The sequence below is a fragment of the Acipenser ruthenus genome, chromosome 54 (assembly GCF_902713425.1).
Source record: "Acipenser ruthenus chromosome 54, fAciRut3.2 maternal haplotype, whole genome shotgun sequence".
Lineage (NCBI taxonomy): Eukaryota > Metazoa > Chordata > Actinopteri > Acipenseriformes > Acipenseridae > Acipenser > Acipenser ruthenus.
Genome location: NC_081242.1, coordinates 7,714,743 through 7,738,876, shown reverse-complemented (window position 1 = coordinate 7,738,876; position 24,134 = coordinate 7,714,743). Strand labels below are relative to the sequence as shown.

The window sequence follows — 24,134 nt, the reverse complement described above, 5'->3', positions numbered from 1 at the left end:
CCAGGCTGTGGGAATCACCTGTGAGATTAATAAAGAGTTCATACGATGGTGGTATTGAGCTCTATATTTACATCCATTACATGCAGTGGTGTTGTGCCTTCCAGGACCCCCTTGACAATGAGAATACATTCAATGTCAATTGATTGCTAAGGGTGTCTGGTGCTGAACCTTGTTTGTTGTATCCCTTTTATAGATATTCCAGTATCAAAGGCATGTGCTGGGGTTTGCACACCATCCGCTACTGTGAAGTGCTGCGGTACATCTCAGTGTAACGGTAATGCTAACGTTATTGTTAATTATACAACAGCAGTCACTGAGGCGGCACACTGATTGGTCACATGTTCACATGTTCTAACTGGTAAACTTTAACAAAACACCACCTGGAGGCAAACAAACAAAACAACGGGAATCAGAAATAAAATAAAAAATAAAAGGGCTGTAATCATCCTCCAGTGTAGCTGCACTCGCTCAAACTTGAAACCTTATTGAATCCTTGCACTACACTGTCTCTTTGTGTAGTCACACAACTTCACCCTGGTAAATGGGATCTCATTGCAGAAAGAGATTGCTAAAAAATAGTTATCGTTCAAGTTAATAGTTATAACTCAGCTGCATCCAGGTTAGACTTTTAGCAGAGATACTGAGATGAGATGGGCTGGGTAACAGTCAATGATATGGGGAGCAGTGAAATGTTCACATTTACAAATGTCAGGTAGACAGTAATGTTTTATCAATAAGACTTTAAAAATGTTTCATTATGAAGAGATTGATAAATGTGTTGAAACACTATCAGCTATGTGTCTATTTGAGCCAGCCGTAGCCCAGCCTCTCCTTCCTTATTCATTGTCTCTCCCTGGCTTGTTTTGCAGTGGACCTCTTGAAATGCTACACCTGCACCGACTTGACAGACGAAACTAAGTGTAAAGATATAACAGTCTGTGGGTTCGGTGACAAGTTCTGTAAAACCACTTACAAACTAACTGGAACTGGTAAGTAATGATCCCTATGAGCCGGGTTTCTCTGAATATAACAAGTTTACCTCACTTCTCTTTCTCTCGTACATTCCTACTTAGTGTTGGCATTAACATGGATTTTTCCAGCAGCTTCTTTCTAAATAAACACAAGAACATCTTTGCAGCCATCACAAGAGTCAAGTTTACATTGCACTAATGTTTCCCACATTCAAGTCGCCATTCAATCAGCTAACAATAGTATTCAAGACAGATAAATGGATCTCTACAATCAGGGCTGTTTTGTAAATGTACCTCCACCTACAAATCCATGCTAAAATACTTTTTATTACATGCTTCCCACTGTCTTTATTCTCTAATACAATGTTTGAAATGGCAAAAGTAATAAAGCCCTTTGTCAATTGATGAGATAATAGTTATAGAATTATGACTAACTTTCTTTTTGCATTCATTGATAGGTGTCACCGTCAGCAAGGGATGTGCATCAACTTGTACTGTAACAACAGCTTTCCCGCGAGATGAGTGCTGTCAGGGAGAACTGTGTAACGGTAATACAGATACTATTGTAATATTTTTAATAAAATCAAAACTACAGGTGTTCAAATACATTTTTTTTGACTGCATATATATTTATAGTAAAACGTACATATATAAACAGAGCAGTCAGTACTTTTTTTTACAACTTGCTTCAAACAACTATGAAAGCTCTTTAATCTGTCAAATGGCATTTATTTAAAATGTTGATTAAATGCTGTAAATAAAAAAAAACAGAATGAAGAGCTCCCTCAATTTTCAAGTACCATTACCACAGATAATCCCCAATGAAATGCATACACTAGAATGTCAGATTAATACATAGCTATTAATAAACGGTACCATTATTTATTCTGTTAACTGATGGGGAGCATTTACACTTGCTTCTTAGTAAATGGGATTTGAAGCCATTTGTACTTAAAATATTTATGTCATTCTTTCTAAATTTCACACCATTGAGTGTTTTAGTGTAATGGATTCGGTTGTAGGGTCTGTAAGTTTTATGTATTAAGTAGTTTTATTTTTAAACTGATATAGAGATTGAAGATGTTCTTTATAAGAGGAAAGGAACCATGTGTGCCTGTTAAGACTTTCATCTTTATAAACATCTGTAAAGCTCTATATTATTATTAATTAGTCATTTAACAGATGCTTTTATCCAAAGCGACTCAACAACTGCTGCTGCAGAGTCACTTCCAATAGGACCTCGCTTGTTTTAAGTCTCATCCGAAGGTCGGAGCACAAGGAGGTTAAGAAACTTGCTCAGGGTCTCACACACTCAGAGTGACTCGATGGCTGAGCTGGGATTGAATCTTTAACCACTGGACCACCAAGCCCCCTACTAACTCAAACGTATTGTTTAAACTAGGTCTTGCTTGTTTTACAGATAAATTGATTTGCTTCCAATGTGCTGAAACAACCGATGAAAGTTCCTGTACTTCGAGTCCATGTGCGGCTGGAACATTCTGCCAGAGTGACTACAAACTCAACGGGGCAGGTAAGCGCTTCTCCTTCATTTGGGGTTTCTATTCTTTGTGTTTCCAGTTTGGTGCTTGTGAATTCGGCTGGTGAAAGGAGACCATTGAGAGCAGTTGTGTTCATGTCTAAGGAGTCCATTCCTAGCAATCCTTTTCGTAATCCTCAAATCTAAAATCACATACACCTCACTGCTTCATTGCTACGTTGCAGCCACATTTCCCAAGTTTAGAGATTTAAAATACATAACATTCTTATCATTAACTGACTATTATTAAGCATGGTAGAGCCCTGTTTAGAATAACGGAACACATAACTTTGTTCAGTAACTTATGCCTCACATATTAACATTCAGTGGACACTTTCTTTTTTCCAGAACATGCAATATTGTCGCACATGTAAAAATAAAAGCAGTATAGTGGATCCATAATATGTACATGGTACTGTAGAGTCACAGAGGATTTGATTCTGTATAAATGCACTGCTTATTGATTTGTCAGAATCACTGATTTGGCACTAGCTGGTTCTGTCACCACTAACCTTGCTTTTCTCCACCTTACAGGAGTGCCTGTTGTCACTAAGTCCTGTGCAGCTGATTGCAAAGCTGTTGACAATACAGCAGACAAAAACGTGAGGACAACTTGCTGCAAAACAGGATATTGTAATGGTAAGGCTGCTATTAACTGATAAAATAGTTCCAGCCCAGCTTTAAAATCAGCCAAATTGATAGATTTTTGGTTTGCTTATGCATGTTTTTTTTCACTTTAATCTTTGATATGTATATAGTTTAAAAACACCATGGGATGTTTTATTAATTATATTTTTATTACATTTTTGAAGAGAGACAATGTAGATTTATGTTACAAAATGAGAAACAAGGACAGAATATTACGAAGGTGTTCTTAAAGACCTTTTTAGGGTTTAAAATTAATATTCAAGTGATCTAATCCCTAAATCCTCTCTTCGTTTGTATCATGAAGACAGCCCTTCTCCCCGCTCACATAGTTATTTCTACAGGAAGAGGTTTGACTTTCTTAATCTTGCCACACAAAGCATCAGGCTCCTAGTTTAATTAGCCATTACAGTTCGACCACAGTTTAGCTCAATTGAATAGCCCTCCATGCCTTTGATTCTGGATGGCAGTGCAATGAGCTGCTGGAGACCTATTCATTAAACCCCTCTGTTTGACTTTCAGGAAACGCCTTGAGTTGCAACACTTGTACTAATGAAGCTGACGAACCTAAATGTGCAGCAACAGCCTGCGCTGCAACTGACAAACTATGTCAGAGCAGTTATACCCTCACTGCACCAGGTAAGCTGTGATCGCAAGGGGAAAGGTGACTGATACCTGTGTCTCTGTCACCAGCTCGTTCCTCCTCTGCACATTTAAAGGACAAGGGCCTGTGGGTCCACTCCATAGTAAATGTATGTTGTGGTATTTGTGAAGTACACTGAGAGTCTTGAAGGTTGCAGGTTCATGATTACACTCTGAGTTGACCTATAAACAACAAAATTAATACAATAGTTAACTGTGGTTTTCCAGACCTGTAATTTGCTCTTTGGCACTTTATCATAGACCTTTTTGCACTGTATTTTAATAAGGGGTTGATATATCACCCAGGCTGTGGGAATCACTTGTGAGATTAATGAAGAGTTCATACGATGGTGGTATTGAGCTCTATATTTACTTCCATTACATGCAATGGTGTTGTGCCTTCCAGGTTCCCCTTAACAATGAGAATACATTCAATGTCAATTGATTGCTAAGGGTGTCTGGTGTCTGGTGCCTAACCTCGTTTGTTGTATTCCTTTTATAGATGTTCCAGTATCAAAGGCATGTGCTGAGGCTTGCACACCATCCGCTACTGTGAAGTGCTGCGGTACATCTCAGTGTAACGGTAATGCTAACGTTATTGTTAATTATACAACAGCAGTCACTGAGGCGGCACACTGATTGGTCACATGTTCACATGTTCTAACTGGAGAACTTTAACAAAACACCACCTGGAGGCAAACAAACAAAACAACGGGAATCAGAAATAAAATAAAAAATAAAAGGGCTGTAATCATCCTCCAGTGTAGCTGCTCTCGCTCAAACTAGCAATCTTATTGAATACTTGCACTACACTGTCTCTTTGTGTAGTCACACAACTTCACCCTGGTAAATGGGATCTCATTGCAGAAAGAGATTGCTAAAAAATAGTTATCGTTCAAGTTAATAGTTATAACTCAGCTGCATCCAGGTTAGACTTTTAGCAGAGATACTGAAATGCATCCAGGTTAGGCTTTTATTATTAGTAGTAATTTAGCAGACACTTCTATCCAAAGTGACTTACAGAGACTAGTGGGTGAACTATGTATCACAACTGCTGCTGCGGAGTCACTTCCAATAGGACCTGGGCTTTATGTCTCTGAAGGACGGAGCACAAGGAGGTTAAGTGACTTGCTCAGGGTTACACACAGTGAGTCAGTGGCTGACCATGGAACCTCCTGGTAATAAGCTACTTTCTTTAACAACTGGACCACCAAGCCTCCTTTGTATCATAGATACTGAGATGATAAGGGTAGATCTAGTCAATAATAAGGGGAGCACTGGAAATGTGAAATTTACAAATGTCAAGTAGACAGTAATGTTTTATCAATAGGTCTTTATCAATGTTTCATTATGAAGAGATTGATAAATGTGTTGAAACACTATCAGGTATATGTCTATTTGAGCCAGCCGTAGGCCAGGCTCTCCTTCCTTATTCATTGGCTCTCCCTGGCTTGTTTTGCAGTGGACCTCTTGAAATGCTACACCTGCACCGACCTGACAGACGAAACTAAGTGTAAAGATATAACAGTCTGTGGGTTCGGTGACAAGTTCTGTAAAACCACTTACAAGCTAACTGGAACTGGTAAGTAATGATCCCTATGGGCCGGGTTTCTCTGACAATAAAAAGTTTACCTCACTTCTCTTTCTCTTGTCCATTCTTACTTAGTGTTGGGATTAACATGGATTTTTCCAGCAGCTTCTTTCTAAATAAAGACAAGAACATCTTTGCAGCCATTACAAGAGTCAAGTTTACATTGCACTAATGTTTCCCACATTCAAGTTGCCATTCAATCAGCTAACAATAGTATTCAAGCCAGATAAATGTATCTCTACAATCAGGGCTGTTTTGTAAATGTACCTCCACCTACAAATCCAAGCTAAAATACTTTTTATTACATGCTTCCAATTGTTTTTATTCTCCAATAAAATGTTTGAAATGACAAGAGTAACAAAGCCCTGTGTCAATTGATGAGATAATAGTTATAGAATTATGACTAACTTTCTTTTTGGATTCATTGATAGGTGTCACCGTCAGCAAGGGATGTGCATCAACTTGTACTGTAACAACAGCTTTCCCGCGAGATGAGTGCTGTCAGGGAGAACTGTGTAACGGTAATACAGATACTATTGTAATATTATTAATAAAATCACTAACAGCTACCACCAAATCAAAACTACAGAAGCAACGGGGAGTTCTAATACATTTTTTTGACTGCATATATATTTATTATGAAACATACATATATTATTATTATTATTATTTGTTTATTTAGCAGACGCTCTTATCCAAGGCGACTTACAGAGATTAGGGTGTGTGAACTATGCATCAGCTGAAGAGTCACTTACAACTACATCTCACCCAAAAGACAGAGCACAAGGTGGTTAAGTGACTTGCTCAGAGACACTCAATGAGTCAGTGGCTGAGGTGAGATTTGAACCGAGAACCTCCTTGTTACAATCCGATTTCTTTAACCACTGGACCACACAGCCTCCTATATAAACAGATCAGTCAGTACTTTTTTTACACCTTGCTTAAAACAACTATGAAAGCACTTATGAGTCAAATGGCAATCATTTTAAATGTTGATGCAATGCTGTAAAAAAAAAAAACTGAATAGAGAGGTCTGTAAACCCCTCTTAATTTTATTTTGTATCTATTTGGGTAAACTAGATTGACAAGGTACCTTCCAGCAGAACCCAGCTGTTAATAAATGATCGCTTGGTACAGCCTTCAGTTACAGTAGAAAGCTCACTGTTGATGTCTCGCGAGCACCATTGCAAGAGACACTTTTGGAATGACATGACCATACATACCAGAAACAACACAGAGGCGATGCGACAGGTTTATAAACACTGTCATATATATACAGTATATATATCTAACAAACTCGTCATTTCTAAAGCCTCTGTTATTCATGTGTCTTATCTCTCAAGTACCGTTATCACAGAATGCACTAGAATGTCAGATTAATACATAGTTATTAATAAACGGTACCATTATTTATTCTCTTACCTGATGGGGAGCATTTACAATTGCTTCTTAGTAAATGGGATTTGAAGCCATTTGTACTTAAAATATTTATTTGATTGTTTCGAAATTTCACACCATTGAGTGTTGTAGTGTAATGGATTCGGTTGTAGGGTCTGTAAGTTTTTATGTATTAAGTAGTTCAATTTTTAAACTGATATAGAGATTGAAGATGTTCTTTATAAGAGGAAAGGAACCATGTGTGCCTGTTAAGACTTTCATCTTTATAAACATCTGTAAAGCTCTATATTATTATGAATTAGTTATTTAACAGATGTTTTTATCCAAAGCGACTCAACAACTGCTGCTGCAGAGTCACTTCCAATAGGACCTCGCTTGTTTTACGTCTATTCCGAAGGACGGAGCACAAGGAGGTTAAGAGACTTGCTTAGGGTCAGACACACTCAGAGGGACTCGATGGTTGAGCTGGGATTTAATCTTTAACCACTGGACCACCAAGCCACCTACTAAGTCAAACGTATTGTTTAAACTAGGTCTTGCTTGTTTTACAGATAAATTCACTTGCTTCACATGTGCTGAAACAACCGATGAAAGTTCCTGTACTCCAAGTTTATGTGCAGCTGGAACATTCTGCCAGAGTGACTACAAACTCAACGGGGCAGGTAAGCGATTCTCCTTCTTTTGGGGTTTCTATTCTTTGTGTTTCCAGTTTGGTGCTTGTGAATTCGGCTGCTGAAAGGAGACCGTTGAGAGCAGTTGTGTTCATGTCTAAAGGAGTCCATTCCTAGCAATCCTTTTCGTAATCCTCAAATCTAACATTACATACACCTCACTGCTTCATTGCTACTTTGCAGCCACATTTCCCATATTTAGAGATTTAAAATACATAACATTCTTATCATTAACTGACTATTATTAAGCATGGTAGAACCCTGTTTTAGAATAATGGAACACATAACTTTGTACAGTATCTTATGCCTCACATATTAACTTTCAGTGGACACTTTCTTTTTTCCAAAGCATGGAATATTGTCCCACATGGAAAATTAAAAGCAGTACAGTGGAACCATATGTACATGGTACTGTTTAGTCACAGAGGATTTGATTTTGTATAAATGCCCTGCTTATTGATTTGTCAGAATCACTGATTTGGCACTAGCTGGTTCTGTCACCACTAACCTTGCTTTTCTCCACTTTACAGGAGTGCCTGTTGTCACTAAGTCCTGTGCAGCTGATTGCAAAGCTGTTGACAATACAGCAGACAAAAACGTGAGGACAACTTGCTGCAAAACAGGATATTGTAATGGTAAGGCTGCTATTAACTGATAAAATAGTCCCATCCCAGCTTTAAAATCCGCCAAATTGATAGATTTTTGGTTTGCTTATGCATGTTTTTTTTCACTTTAATCTTGGATATGTATATAGTTTAAAAACACCATGGGATGTTTTATTAATTATATTTTTATTACATTTTTGAAGAGAGATAATGTAGGTTTATGTTACAAAATGAGAAACAAGGACACAATATTACGAAGGTGTTCTTAAAGACCTTTTTGGGGTTTAAAATTAATATTCAAGTGATCTAATCCCTAAATCCTCTCTTCGTTTGTATCATGAAGACAGCCCTTCTCCCCGCTCACATAGTTATTTCTACAGGAAGAGGTCTGACTTTCTTAATCTTGCCACACAAAGCATCAGGCTCCTAGTTTAATTAGTCATTAGCGATCGACCACAGTTTAGCTCAATTGAATAGCCCTCCATGCCTTTGATTCTGGATGGCAGTGCAATTAGCTGCTGGAGACCTATTCCTTAAACCCGTGTTTGTCTTTCAGGAAACGTCTTGAGTTGCAACACTTGTACTAATGAAGCTAACGAACCTAAATGTGCAGCAACAGCCTGCGCTGCAACTGACAAACTATGTCAGAGCACTTATACCCTCACTACACCAGGTAAGCTGTGATCACAAGGGGAAAAGTGACTGATACCTGTGTCTCTGTAACCAGCTCGTTCCTCCTCTGCACATTTAAAGGACAAGGGCCTGTGTGTCCACTCCATAGTAAATGTATGTTGTGGTATTTGTGAAGTACAGTGAGAGTCTTGAAGGTTTCAGGTTCATGATTACACTCTGAGTTGACTTATAAACAATAAAATTAATACAATAGTTAACTGTGGTTTTCCAGACCTGTAATTTGCTCTTTATGGCACTTTATCACAGACCTTTTTGCACTGTATTTTAATAAGGGGTTGATATATCACCCAGGCTGTGGGAATCACCTGTGAGATTAATAAAGAGTTCATACGATGGTGGTATTGAGATCTATATTTACATCCATTACATGCAGTGGTGTTGTGCCTTCCAGGACCCCCTTGACAATGAGAATACATTCAATGTCAATTGATTGCTAAGGGTGTCTGGTGCTGAACCTTGTTTGTTGTATCCCTTTTATAGATGTTCCAGTATCAAAGGCATGTGCTGGGGTTTGCACACCATCCGCTACTGTGAAGTGCTGCGGTACATCTCAGTGTAACGGTAATGCTAACGTTATTGTTAATTATACAACGGCAGTCACTGAGGCGGCACACTGTAAACGGTAGCTCATTACAGAAAAAAAATAGTTAAAAATAGTTATGGTTCAAGTTACAAGCCACAAAAGTCATCCCATCCCACCCACAAGTCAGCTGCATCCAGGTTAGGCTTTTATTATTAGTAGTAATTTAGCAGACACTTGTATCCAAAGTGACTTACACAGACTAGTGGGTCAACTATCCATCACAACTGCTGCTGCGGAGTCACTTCCAATAGGACCTGGGCTTTACTTCTCTGAAGGACAGAGCACAAGCAGGTTAGGTGACTTGCTAAGGGTCACACACAGTGAGTCAGTGGCTGACCATGGAACCTCCTGGTAATAACCTACTTTCTTTAACAACTGGACCACCAAGCCTCCTTTGTATCATAGATACTGAGATGATAAGGGTAGATCTAGTCAATAATAAGTGGAGCTCTGGAAATGTGAAACTTACAAATGTCAAGTAGACAGTAATGTTTTATCAATAGGTCTTTATCAATGTTTCATTTTGAAGAGATTGTTAAACGTGTTGAAACACTATCAGGTATGTGTCTATTTGAGCCAGCCGTAGCCCAGCCTCTCCTTCCTTATTCATTGGCTCTCCCTGGCTTGTTTTGCAGTGGACCTCTTGAAATGCTACACCTGCACCGACTTGACAGACGAAACTAAGTGTAAAGATATAACAGTCTGTGGGTTCGGTGACAAGTTCTGTAAAACCACTTACAAACTAACTGGAACTGGTAAGTAATGATCCCTATGAGCCAGGTTTCTCTGAATATAACAATATTACCTCGCTTCTCTCTCTTGTCCATTCCTACTTAGTGTTGGTATTAACATAGATTTTTCCAGCAGCTTCTTTCTAAATAAACACAAGAACATCTTTGCAGCCATCACAAGCCAAGTTTACATTGCACTAATGTTTCCCACATTCAAGTTGCCATTCAATCAGCTAACAATAGTATTCAAGCCAGATAAATGGATCTCTACAATCAGGGCTGTTTTGTAAATGTACCACCACCTACAAATCCAAGCTAAAACACTTTTTATTACATGCTTCCCACTGTCTTTATTCTCTAATACGATGTTTGAAATTTCAAGAGTAACAAAGCACTATGTCAATTGATGAGATAATAGTTATAGAATTATGACTAACTTTCTTTTTGGATTCATTGATAGATGTCACCGTCAGCAAGGGATGTGCATCAACTTGTACTGTAACAACAGCTTTCCCGCAAGATGAGTGCTGTCAGGGAGAACTGTGTAACGGTAATACAGATACTATTGTAATATTGTTAATAAAATCACTAACAGCTACCTCCTGCTGTCAGTACCAGTCTTCCTTCTCACTGTACATCTGATACCTGCCCCCCAACACACATGCACACCAACTGGACTGTATCAGAGAGTGTCTTTGCACTGTGACCTATAACTTATGCTCAGTAACCTGTGGGTCGAAAATACCTAAGTGCTAAAGTTATTAAGAGTGTCAAACAGGGAGGGGGCGGGGTTTAAAGGTCAGCGCTGGTGCACGAGTTCAGCTGCTGCAAAACTCAAAGCAAAAGCATGCTGTAAGCAAACTGCAAAATCATGTGACGGAGCAGGAAATGGAACAGCACGTGGTAAGAGTGTGATTAAAGTAACGTTCTGTGGAAACAACTCTGCTGAGAAGAATGTAGACATAAGAGGTCATTTTAGCACAGCACACAGGCCTGTTTATCTGTCTGTATAAACTGGGAGTGCTCACAAGCGTTCAGAGAGACAGACTTTTGAGACAGCTTCCATTCTCCTCCCCGAGCATCATGTTGAGGTGTGCCCAACGTGACTTCCAATGGGAAGGAAATCTGGCCGACTACCTAACTATGGTTTAGAGCCTAGTGACCATTTTAACATTCTAATATTGTTCTCTTCTGATGCATAAGTGCATCGGAATTATACTTTGTCAAATGAATCAGTATTATGAATGTAAGAAATTAAATCCACAACCTTACACTCACAGTCTGCTTTACCACCAGATTCGTTTTGCTTAGCACAAGCAACAGTTTATCACAGCATGTCAATCTGTCCCTTTATTGCATGAGAATCCACACTTTGTTTTTTTTTTCTGGTCGCTACTATGACCAGGAACAATAAGAGAAGATATATCTCAGTTCAAGGATAAATAATACAAACATTGAAATCCACATTCCTTTCCATTTCTGCTTAGCTGGTTTACCAAGATGATGTCAATTTTCAGTCCTGAAAAAGATCAAAGATGATTTAGAAATGACCACTAAACCTGAGGGAACACAAAGTCATTTGGCTTGAAACTCTCTTCCGGGATGTCACACAGCAATAATTAGCCAGGGGGCAATCAAATCAGTCATTCTGAGCCTTGTATTTGAATAAGGCTAAGCACTAGGAACAAAATAAATTGTATCTCTACATTCCAATGACAGACTTCAAAAACATCATTGATTTTTTGTTGATTTGCTATTTGTGGTTTTATTGAATTCTGACTTTTCTATGATTTTCTCTTCATACTGCAAAATTATTCAAAGTCAGGAAATATACAGTACATTATGTTTAATTATGCCAAAAATGAAATGTCTTTCTACTAGAGACATTTTAAAAACCTGTGTGACACAGTTAATAAATGAATGACCAGACGTATAATTAAAAAGTAAGCAATAGTCACAACTGTTTTGCAGGCCAAGAAAAGAGAAAGAAATATAACAAGTTACTTTTTTTATTAAGTTATAAGTAAGGACATTATATTACTTTTTTTTCTGAAGAAATTAACATGTAAGACTCTGGATTCTACAGAGACATGCAGTCTGGTGTGAAAGCAGGCCCTTCAGAGATTTTTGTCCTTAAATCCCAATTATATTTGATTTATATAATCTATACAATATATTTAAACATTTATAAATGGTATATCTTTTTACTTCCCACATTATCCACTGTGTTCTCTGGGCTTATTTTGCAGCACCCCTAATCAAGTCTTGTCAGACATGTGATAATGAGAAGGTTGAAAGTAACTGTGCGGAGAAAGATTGTGCAACCCCTAGCTCCTTCTGCCAAAGAAAAATCGACTTCACTAAAGATGGTAAGCAATGAAACTCTCGACATTTCTGCCATCAGTTTGTCTTTCTCCATTTCATCCTGACATTCATGCCATCTCTCGCCTCCACCAGCTCTGAGTTACAGCTGAGCAAAGTTTGCAATTCTTCTTGAAATGAAAATTACCACCAGTTGCCTGCACACCCATGTGATTAAAATACATCTCTGTTCCAATTCTATTTTTCAGATGTTCCCTTTTATGATACAGTATCATAGTTTAGCCTTCATGGTGTTGTAAATACATTACCTGAAAAAAAGTGTTTGTGCTGTTGTAACGGGCAGTGTTGTGAAATGCACTGCCGTTACGGATTCTGTCCCCTGTCAGTGAGATGAGGTTAAAAGCTCCAAGCTATTTGTAGAACCTATTCTGTCAATTATTCTTTTATGTTAACTGTGAACTAAAATATCACCTAAATTAGCTTCTCTTTGAATGCTACAACTGGGGACTTAAGAAATATTTTTTTCAGTTTTTTTTTTTAATTATGTAGAATTTGCAAGTGTTTTCGAACTATCTGAGAAATATTAAGGAAAAATTTAGAGTAAGTCATTACTAATGGGACTCTTTTGAGAGTCCTTTTTATCTCTATTTTTATAATCTAGTAGATCATCTCTTTTTAGTTTATCTGCTTTTCTTAACTCCGTCTCTAATTATTTCTTTGTATCCTCTTTTTTTAAGATTTGTTTTTAATACATTTCTTTGTTTTATATAGTCACTTTCTTTTGAGCATATTCTTCGTATTCTTATTCCTAGACCCTTTGGTTGCTCTTTTAGTGTGTATCGGATGTGCAGAGGACATGTGTAAATACTGGTGCAATTGAACCTACAAGCTTTACTGTGGTACCTAAAAATTCTATTTATTTTCTTGTCCATCGAAGGTCCAGCTTAATATTACTGTGTATTTCATTTGCCATTTTATGAAACTGGAAAAGAGATTCTTCTCCATGTGTCCAAAACCTAAAAATATCATCTATAAACCGAGTGTATTCTAAAGGTTCTCTTTCCAATTTTTTAAGTAATTGTTCTTCCCATTTCCATGTATGCACTGGCAAAATGCATTCCTAATTTAGACCCTATTGCTGTACCATCGTTTTGTTTGTAATTCTTATCAACAAATGTAAAATAACTGTTTTCTATCATCTAGTGCTTTTTGACAAGCTTCTAAAGTTTCTTTACGAGGGACACTTGGGTACAAGATTTTACATCCATGCAAAATAAAATTGTATCCTCTGGAAGGTTGTGCTTTAGTGATTCAGGTCTTTTAAAAGATGATGCTGTATCCTTAACATAGCTTGATAATTTCTCACCGTGTGACCCAAGTCATTTTTTCACTGTTTCAGCTGTTATGTGTGTTGGATTATCAAATGTTCTTTTTCCCACAGAATCCTGTTTCTTTAGTCCTGGGGATATCTTTTCCCAAACCAGCTGGAGTCTAAATCTCCTTTTTGTATCCTGATTACAGGATTCCCTGTTACAAAGGGATGTGCAGCACAATGCACTGCAAGTGACACAGCGTCGTGCTGTCAGGTATCGAACTGCAGAGGTAATGCGCATTTTCTTATTCATTGATATTAGTGTTATCTCTTGTTATTCACAGTACAGCAATTACAAAAGAGTGTGCATTAATGTATACATCAGTGCATCAGGGTGGACTTGACTGAAGTCTTTAAAACCATAAATGGTATAGATAAAGTTAGCCCAAGACACTACTTCAAATTTAGCAGAGAGACCTAAATGGAAGTAAAAATACATTTAGAACAGAAAGTAGGACGCACTTTTTACACAGAGTTAGAAATGCTTGGAATAGCCAACCAGCTGAAGTAGTAGGCTCTAAAACTTTTCTTAAGTGTTTATGTTCTAGAACAAGAAATCGTGTTATAAATCATGTTATAGCCAAAATGCTTTTCACACTTGGCTTAGCTTGGATTTTTTTAAAAACTTTAAGTAGGGATACAGTATTTTCTGTTTTTTACCACTTTATGTTACTTTGCAGACAGAGTTGTGCAAACGTACATTTCTGGTGGGGGTGTCTTTGGTATACTTGTTTCAAAACTGATGATTCAGTACGACACAGACCCTCCATGCACAACTCATACTGGGTAAAACTACTGCACGCCTGCCTTATTATTGATTGTGTCCCCTGTGCTTGCTTTGCAGTAAACACCTTGAGTTGCCTGCAGTGTGATGCTCAGACTGATGAAACTCAGTGCAAGGCGGGCGTGTGCACTGTAGGCACTTTCTGTCAGAACAGCTACACCTTCACTAACCTTGGTAAGCAGTAAACAGCAGGGTTAACTGTGCAAAGCTGTTTCCTCTGTGTGGCTTCCTGCAGTCCATGTTACAAGCCTCTTGCCTTATTGCTGCTGTATAAGCCTCCTTCTTGTCAATACTGACAGATTTATCTAGAAATAGTACATACAGTAGTACTGGGATAAACTTGGTATTCTCATGTTCAAATATCTGTTCAAAATTCAGACAGCTACTTGGATATTCGTTCATTTACAAAACATTGTCAAAGTCATCATATTTAAAACGATATTAAAGTTAAAAATAAATAGGCCAGAAGAATAGGTTGTCAAAGGCTTACTTTACCCTCCCCTCCCTGAATTATCTACAAAGCAAAGAAATAAAAAGTCAATAAAGTAGATATCACACTTTTTTTTAATTCCTGCCATTGTCACTTCTTTGCAATAAACAAAGTGGCAAAAGACACATTTTCATGAAGTAATATCATCACTGAGGTTTATTTATGCCTTTTATGGCTGAACAAGCAAGTGAAAACTCAAATTTAAGTAAAAAAAATATATAAAATAAAATAAATGAATCCAACTGCTATTGAGTGAGATTTCCTGCTCAAATGTAATAATGCTGGCGTTTAAATTAGGAATTCATTAGCATGTCATACTCTCTAAACAAGCTGGGATCCCTTTCAGGAAATGTACTGCACAAGATTGTATGCCCAGCAGTCACTGGAAACACATGGCATGTGAATCTTTGAAAAATATAGCCCTAGCTATCTGTACAGAGTGTGCAGAACCTCGTGGGTGTGTGGCCTCTAACATTCTCTCTTGTATCTCTATCACAGCCAGCATCAAAGTCACAAAGACATGTGAGTCCGCTTGCACAGCGACCAACACAGTGAACTGCTGCCAAACATCCAACTGCAATGGTAATGCTGACATTGCTCTTAATCACGGAACTAACTCTGGTCTTTCTAGTTTCATAGTCTCTCAGGTATCACCCAACAACCCTTTCTGCGTTATTCATTGTGTCTCCTTTGCTTGTTTTGCAGTGAAAGCCTTGTTCTGTTATACCTGTGACAAACAGAGTGATGAAACGCTGTGTACAACTGTAAAAGCCTGCGGATCAGCTTCGGGAAAATGTTCATCTGTTTATGAAACAGGTGTAGATGGTAAGCAATGATTGATATGGGCAGCTTTGGAGATAATACTGTACCCTGTCCTTCTCTGTCTGCCTCTTATATAAATCCTTTCCCTTTCAATGTACATTTTTTTCTGTTTTACTCAGTGTGAACAATTGCAGGCTTGGTGGTCCAGTGCTTAGAGAAAGGGACTTGTTACCAGGAGGTTCCAGGTTCAATCCCAGCTCAGCCACTGACTCACTGTGTGTGTGTGTGTTACCCTGAGCAAGCCACTTAACCTCCTTGTGCTCCGTCCAGATGAGACGTAAAACAAACAAGGTCCTATTGGAAGGGACTCTGCAGCAGCAGTTGTGATGCATGGTTCACCCTCTAGTCTCTATAAGTCGCTTTGGATAAAAGAGTGCTATATGATTAATGAAGAACTTAACTGTAGTAAAAGTTTAACCTCCAAATCATGCAGTTAAATTAAATTAATTGTAGATCATTCCATGAAGCCATTTTGCACCTCCATTAGCTATATGCAGATTTAAACAGTGCACATTATAGCACACATGTATTTAAATTAGAAAACATGCTATCTGGTTCTACTTTAGGTTAAAGGAGACTCTTCATTTCTATTCCTTTTTCTTGGTCCGATGTTTGCACTTGTACTCACTCGGTCATTTCACCTCAGCAGTGTCTTCTGGTTGAAAGCATAATACTGCTGAAAGTGTGTCAGTCAATAGCGGAAGCAGCTGATTGGTTATTGAGTTGAAAGAAGCCAGTGAAGGGGTGGGAACAATTTCACTCTCCTGGTGAAATGACCCAGGAAGTAGAAGACAGTCAGAAAGCATGGCTCCCAAATAGTTTTCTTTAACCAAGTGTAGCACCAGAGATCACGCTGTGAAATGAAAATACACATGTGCTACAACATCTGTTTTTGGCCGTTTGAGACGCATAGATGTGCACTGCCTAGACATTTAATGGAACTCGTTCTTTTAGTTACTTTAAATAAGAACAAAACACACTTACAATTGAGCTCAGAAAATTCATATGGAATTCATATGATTGATTGATGAAACTTAACATGTTTTTTTGTGCCTGAGCAGTGAGTGAGTGGACTGATGAATGTTTTATTTTGACTTCACTGTTAGGTAAACTCACTGTGACAAAGGGCTGTGAGGCGTCTCGTGGTGCCTGTGTACCCGGAAGAGTGGGCAACAAGCAGACAACATGCTGCGATACGGACCTCTGTAATGGTAATACCAATACTGCTAATTTCACTGTATTTACTTAACCTCTATTCCCACTGTTAAGACAATAGCCTCTTTTTACCTGCTGAACCTAGCGGCTTGTTAATCAGCTGAATCCTGGAGGTTCGGGCACAGCCTGGCTTGTGTCAGTAGGGGTCGCTATAGATGTGGACTAAACCAGAAGATTTTCCTCCCCAACCCACAGGGACGCAAACAGCAATGGGCAGCCACGCTTAGCACCTCAGCACAAACAGGATTTGAACTAGCAACCTTGTGAATGCATGCCATGCCCTCGATGTGGCCTTGCCTCATCCCCCTTAGTAAATTCTTTCATAATGTGTTTGCACTGAATAGCTTTTTCATTATTAACATTACACAATTTGTAAGAGTTCATGTTACGTGGTACTGCACCATGATATTATTTTATTATTATTATTTGTTTATTTAGCAGGCGCCTTTATCCAAGGCGACTTACATAGACTAGGGTGTGGGACTATGCATCAGCTGCAGAGTCACTTACAATTACGTCTCACCCAAAAGACGGAGCACAAGGAAGTTAAGTGACTTGCTCAGGGTCACACAATGAGTCAGTGGCTGAGCTGGGATTTGAACCGGGGACCGCCTGGTTATAAGCCCTTTTCTTTAACCACTGGACCACACAGTATCCTATTTACATGTAAAAATTCCACCTATTTACATGTAAAAATTGAAAGTTTGATGTATGTTTGGGCCCTAAATAATCCTCATCTCTGATACACTCAATACCGTGTGGGCCTTATTTAAATTGTTTAAACTCGGGAGTATTTAATTGCTTCCCCCTTTTTAAATCAAACAAGTGCTTTTGTTTTCCAGCTAATTCAATGGCCCAGTTTCACAGAGCCAGTTTCTCACTACTCTTGGAGTGCTAATCAGGGTCCGTGAAACCAGCTTTAAACGTGTTTAAGTTCAAACATTTAGGAAATGGAATGAATTCTAACGTGCCTAATTAGCACAAGTGATCAAATGCCAAGACTCCCTTATTTGCATGCATTTTATAGTTGAGTTTGGAATGCGCAGACATTTCAAAGACAATGGGAACTGCACTGTTGGTTCTTGTTAGCCAGTCCGCTAACAGCAATCAGTCTGTGGGACAGTCAAGGTACCAGGTTGTATCCGTATGTCTTTTGCGTTGTAATTGAAATGTTTGCTAATGTTTAACTTTTTTACAAAGAATTGTGAGGGTCTGGAACCAACTCCCCAGTAATGTTGTTGAAGCTGACAGCCTGGGATCCTTCAAGAAGCAGCTTGATGAGATTCTGGGATCAATAAGCTACTAACAACCAAACAAGCAAGATGGGCCGAATGGCCTCATCTCGTTTGTAAACTTTCTTATGTTCTTAACTAAAAAATAACCATCGCCTGTCCCTCCTCGATGTGCAGTTATTACACAAACCCTCCTGCATATTCATTATCTCTCTCATGCTTGTTTTTCAGTACCAGTTTTGAAATGCTACACTTGCAACAAAATTAAGTCTGAAACTGACTGCACTGCCTTAACTGCATGCGACTTCAGTGTCAGGTTCTGTTTTGCCTATTACGATACAACTCCAACAGGTGAGTCATTACGATACAACTGCAACAGGTGAGCCATTACCATACAACTCCAACAGGTGAGCCATTACGATACAACTCCAACAGGTGAGCCATTACGATACAACTCCAACAGGTGAGCCATTACGATACAACTCCAACAGGTGAACCATTACGATACAACTCCAACAGGTGAGTCATTACGATACAACTGCAACAGGTGAGCCATTACGATACAACTCCAACAGGTGAGTCATTACGATACAACTCCAACAGGTGAGTCATTACGATACAACTCCAACAGGTGAGCCATTACCATACAACTCCAACAGGTGAGCCATTATGATACAACTCCAACAGGTGAGTAATTATGTGTGAGTGCACATGTATTTACTATGTAACTATTATGTAAATGCACAGTAATTTGACTATTTTGTTTAGACACCATTTACAAAACTATTACTTATACCCTGTAGATTTATCAAGCTTTTAGGCATTTATAGAAATAAACACCATTGTTAAAAAGCATACTAATATGTTGCCCAGTACATGATATCACATTTGCAATCTTAGTAAAGTTAATATCTTACCCATGAAAAGGAACTTCTCATTACACCCAACCCCCCACACAGACAGTACTGGGTTAAAGAAAGGTATAGTCTGTCTGCACCACTTTCTTATTAACTAAAGGGGGACCTCAACACACACTGAATGGCTGCTAAGCCATGCTGTATTATTTGCTTTAGCACACTCTAGAAACAGCATCACTGCTCCATCGTTTTTTTTTTCTTTCTGTGCTGCTGGTCAATCCAATGGTCTTGCATAACATCACATTCTAAACAGTAAGTAGCGGGGTTCTGAAAAATATAGCATTGCACGTCCCCACGTGTTACTGCAACTGTTTAAATAACTCACCTGTCATTTCTCTTTTCATTGTTAACATCCTGACATATTTTTTACACTTCTAACTTTAAAGTCTGTTTCAAAGCTCTTTTTACAATGTCCGCTCTAGTGCAGTGATAGTGTCAGGATTGTTGCCCACATTGTCAAACCAGTAATACAGCAATAACAATCCATGATGTGGTACGGAACAGAAAAGTCAGGGCACTTGTTCGGGTTTATTAATTTTTTGTTTTATTGCTCTTGCTGCAGTGATTTAGAGGACAGATCTCAAACCTCAGGGCACTAGAGCAGACATTTTGAAAAGAGCTTTAAAAAGTTAGAAGTGTAAACAAGATGTCAGGATGTTAACAATGAAAAGAACTGACAGGTACATTATTTAAACAGTTGTAGCAGCACTCGGGGACGGGTAATGCTACAACGTTGTCATTCTTGACTGAGACATGATAGTTCTTGATTTATATAGGTGATAAAGGCTATACAGTAGACTGAAAACTAACCAGACTCTCACAGTGCAGTGTGCTTAATGCAACCTGCAGAGCAGTGACTGTTTCCAGCACCACTGTAGGGGTGATTTCAAGAAAGGTTACAAGAGGCTGTTGTGGCTGCACACATTCACCCTGTTGACTGCATTTCAGAAACACTGATATTCTTGAGTGGGTGAAGGCTAATCATATTCTTTGAACCCGCTCATAGGAACGACCGTCAGAAAGGGCTGTGACAGAACCTGTGCCAGTCTTGAAGATCTGTCAAGGAGGAGAACTTGCTGCACTACAGACCTGTGCAATGGTAAGACAGACCCTACATTTTTCAAAAACACTTCCACAAAGAAAGAGATGATTCTGTTTCTGTTTAGATGAGTAAGTGCTAGTGTAACAGGGCGTAGGCTGGGCGTGAACGGGCGACACCCGGGCACCGCACGCGAGCGTCTTAACCACAATGCTAAAACAGCCGGGCTCATCTGCGCTCGTGGTTTTAGAGCTTTTAATCTCATCTGACTGACAGGGGACAGAGTCCATAACGACAGTGCATCTCACACCCGTTACACTAGTACCCACCCTGGTTTTCCCTGGCAGATCTCAAAAGTTCTGTGATACCTTGAAGGTTCTCCTGCCTCAATCCTACTTAATTTGCCAAATCAGAATCAGAAAGTGTCCAATGATCCTGAAATGGATCAAAGGTAAGCTGCTTCTAATAGTTTTACATCTTGTGTTTACTGTGTTTCTTGTGCTTGTTATGCAGAGCCTAAACTGAGTTGCTACACCTGTAATGGACTGGCAGATGAAAAGCAATGTACCACGGTCACAGCATGCAGTGCTGAAAGCAAGTTCTGCAAGACAGTTCGCAGCACCATTGCAGGTAAGCATCCTCTTAACCCCAGCACTAGGGATTGAACTGAGTGATCCACGTGCGGTCTAGAATATAAACATGCAGAATTCATAACAAAGATCCTTAGCACAAACGTGGACCAGAGATTGTTGGGGTGGATTATCTGTGGAGAGATCAGGAGAGGTAGGCAGTCAAAAAATAAAAAAGGGCAGACTCCTTTTTTATATCTAACCTGGCCGTGTTTGTAGAAATCGCATCTCTGTATGGCTGGTCGCTCTAACTTTCTGGACAGGTTATGTTTTTGGACAGATGGTATGTTACTGTTGCCCCTTGAAGAGACCTCACAGGTTGACTGGAGCTCCTGACTCTGAAGCAGTTGGGATGTTTAAATCTTTGCTTTCTGATTGGAGAACGCACTTAGTCTGGGGGAAGGTTAACCTTCTTTGTAAATTCTTCCTCTCAGGAAAAATGACTGCTGTCACGAAGACCTGTGAGGCCACTTGCACAGCATCGTGCACAGCCTTCCAATCTATAGAGTGCTGCCAGGCCAGCCAGTGTAACGAATACCAAGAAAGGGGTACAGGTGCGTCCCCGTCCACCCAAGCCAGCTCCCTCCTGCTGGCCGTGTCGATCAGCCTGCTCACCATGCTGCTCAAATCAGCATGAGAGGATTCTACCACCAAAAACTCTGAATGCAATGAATTGGTTGACAATACAATGAGTCATTCAGGTTGTGAAAGATATACATTAAAAACAATTACTTAGGTATTTAGTACCAGAGCATATATTACACAGTACTCACTCAGGTGTTATGTGGTAGCTATAGTTTAGTTTAAAGGGAAGGAAGGTAACTTTGTAAAGAATTATGTAGGTGGGTTGTAACGGTAGTAAGTGGCACCAAGGCTTAGTTTTCTGTGCTTCAGTGTACGCAGTCTTGTCACTAAGCCCCTCTTTCGTTGTGGTGGAAATCATTTGTTTGTTTGTAATTTAATTGAGGATTTATATTTCAGACAACTGCCTGACATGAATTAAAAAAATAGAACCAAAACCAGAACCAAATGATAAGAAACACTAGAAAGGGGGGCCTGTGATAATGCTGCTCCAGCTAATGCAAAGCCACAGAGAGGAGTTTCTTTAATTCTAGGCTTTGGGATTTCTTATAGGACTTGTACTCTGCAGTAGTTACTGTCTAGCTTGTGTTTCAGAATATGTTGTTCATGTATCGTGTTTCGTACAATAAACACTATTTTTCTGATGCTATCATTGTTAAATCAGACCTCTTTTTTCTGTGTAAATGTTTTTTGTCTGCTATGCAGAGTTGGGGGTAACACAACGCATTACTGTAATCATATTGCTAATATTGCATTAGATTTGTAATGGGAGTAATAATATTTACTACCTTCCACAAAACAAAGTTACCTTTTCTCTGTGGTACAATTACAATAGTGGTCTTTTCAGTTGTAATGATAAACTGCTGTTGATATTCTTTACAGACGCACCCTCTCTTTCTACTCTGTGCTTCAGTAACCGAAGCTCCTTTTGATGCAATACAACAGGGACTATTTAGATTTATAAACAAAACGTTTAAAATAGTTTCACTGAATGTGCGCTTTGAAGAACTCGAAATTGCATGCATATGAAACACACTGCAGTATAATTAGCACATATTATATATCAATGCATCTACAAAATACCGGTGTGCATCTATTGTGTGAAGTCATTTTATCCATCTTTTCTATACATTGTCAGTTTTTTTACTTCACGTTTTCATGTTTGGTCTACAGCTGTAAAATGCCATTTTCTGGTCTTTCTACACTTTTTTTCTGCAAACCTTCTTATACCTGAACGTTTGAATATGTCCTGCAAGCTCATTTTCTATTGTACAAACCGAAATACTATAAATTGACGTTTTGATTCTCGAACCATCAGCGCTGGAGGTTAATTCAGCTTTTTGTAGTAATGTTAAGAGTTAGGATTTTAGTTCTGTAAGCCTTTTAAGAAAAAGAAAAAAAGTATATTGATTTGAATTACTTCTATTCTTAAAGCTTTGTTTAGGAAATACATTCTTTTCTGTGTCCTTTTTAATGTTGAACCCTTGCAAATTAACAAAACATGTCCTACTAATTTAGACAAAGCTACCAAGCAGTAAATTATACTTGTTTTACTCTTTTCACACTGAACATTAGATAGAGATAGATAGAGAGATAGAGAGATAGATAGATGGATTGTAGTTTAAAAAAAGAAAAAGCACAGAGATTTAATTATTATCATTTTTTGCTTAAAATCATAGCATTTGAATTATTGAAACACTAGTAATAGTCAGCGAAACTTTGACATCATAAAGCTCTATAACAAGACAACATATTCCTAATTCTTAAACTGATTCGTTTATTTTACCCGACAGTTAATACAATTGTTTTAATTAAGATACTTTAAATATATATATATATATATATATATATATATATATATTATATAATTTACTTACACAATACTTACATTTTCCTAATTTAAAAAACAAAAAAAAATCATAATACAGGTTAAATATTTGTATGCCCATTAGACTGTGTTAAACATCTATCCTCATTGCAGCTGTGTAACAGTAAAACCACTTGCAAATCTCACTTTCTCCTCCTCGAGCTGTCTTCTACTCCACATTTGCTTATTTTCCCCTTATTTTTATGGATCTCCAGTAGATTTGGTTTGACCCATGGTCCGCGCTGTTGTGATAATTTAGAGAGCGTTTTAAAACAGTGCCGTGAATCCAACAGAACCCGCAGTTGATTGCAAAAAATAGAAAAATTCTATTTAGGCTACATAGTTGTTAATTAAATTAGATTTCTAACAGCAACCAGAATTATCCCGGGTTTAAAAGGGGACTTTTTTGACCTGAAAAAAGAAACAAGGACCAAGGGTCACAAATGGAGATTAGATAAAGGGGCATTCAGAACAGAAAATAGGAGGCACTTTTTTCCACAGAGAATTGTGAGGGTCTGGAACCAACTCTCTGGTAATGTTGTTGAAGCTGACATCCTGGGATCCTTCAAGAAGCTCCTTGATGAGATTCTGGGATCAATAAGCTACCAAACGAGCAAGATGGGCTGAATGGCCTCCTCTTGTTTGTAAACTTTCTTATGTTCTTCTTATTATTCTTGAATTAGCAGGTCTTTAGTGGGCCTCAAATTTATCCGTGTTGTTATGGTTACCAAACTAGTCTCCCTTTCTCATTCTGGGTATATATATTTTTGAAGGCGCAGCACAATTATCATTAACT

The 24,134-nt window shown here is 38.5% G+C and overlaps 1 protein-coding gene across 1 annotated transcript in view; it reads left to right on the top strand.

Moving 5' to 3' along the window:
* Positions 1–22,120, top strand: part of LOC131723265 (extracellular matrix protein A-like) — a 32,346-nt gene extending 10,226 nt beyond the window's left edge. The window contains exons 6-30 of the mRNA XM_059016885.1: positions 194–274; positions 870–989; positions 1,430–1,519; positions 2,392–2,502; positions 3,043–3,147; positions 3,676–3,792; positions 4,298–4,378; positions 5,258–5,377; positions 5,818–5,907; positions 7,336–7,446; positions 7,986–8,090; positions 8,617–8,733; positions 9,234–9,314; positions 9,972–10,091; positions 10,528–10,617; positions 12,317–12,436; positions 13,911–13,991; positions 14,606–14,719; positions 15,534–15,617; positions 15,741–15,860; positions 16,964–17,068; positions 18,536–18,655; positions 20,228–20,320; positions 20,774–20,890; positions 21,324–22,120. Coding sequence (XP_058872868.1) covers positions 194–274; positions 870–989; positions 1,430–1,519; positions 2,392–2,502; positions 3,043–3,147; positions 3,676–3,792; positions 4,298–4,378; positions 5,258–5,377; positions 5,818–5,907; positions 7,336–7,446; positions 7,986–8,090; positions 8,617–8,733; positions 9,234–9,314; positions 9,972–10,091; positions 10,528–10,617; positions 12,317–12,436; positions 13,911–13,991; positions 14,606–14,719; positions 15,534–15,617; positions 15,741–15,860; positions 16,964–17,068; positions 18,536–18,655; positions 20,228–20,320; positions 20,774–20,890; positions 21,324–21,526 — 2,696 coding nt within the window. The 3' untranslated portion in view covers positions 21,527–22,120. The remainder of the gene's footprint in view (positions 1–193; positions 275–869; positions 990–1,429; positions 1,520–2,391; positions 2,503–3,042; positions 3,148–3,675; positions 3,793–4,297; positions 4,379–5,257; positions 5,378–5,817; positions 5,908–7,335; positions 7,447–7,985; positions 8,091–8,616; positions 8,734–9,233; positions 9,315–9,971; positions 10,092–10,527; positions 10,618–12,316; positions 12,437–13,910; positions 13,992–14,605; positions 14,720–15,533; positions 15,618–15,740; positions 15,861–16,963; positions 17,069–18,535; positions 18,656–20,227; positions 20,321–20,773; positions 20,891–21,323) is intronic.
* The last annotated feature ends 2,014 nt before the right edge of the window (positions 22,121–24,134 follow it).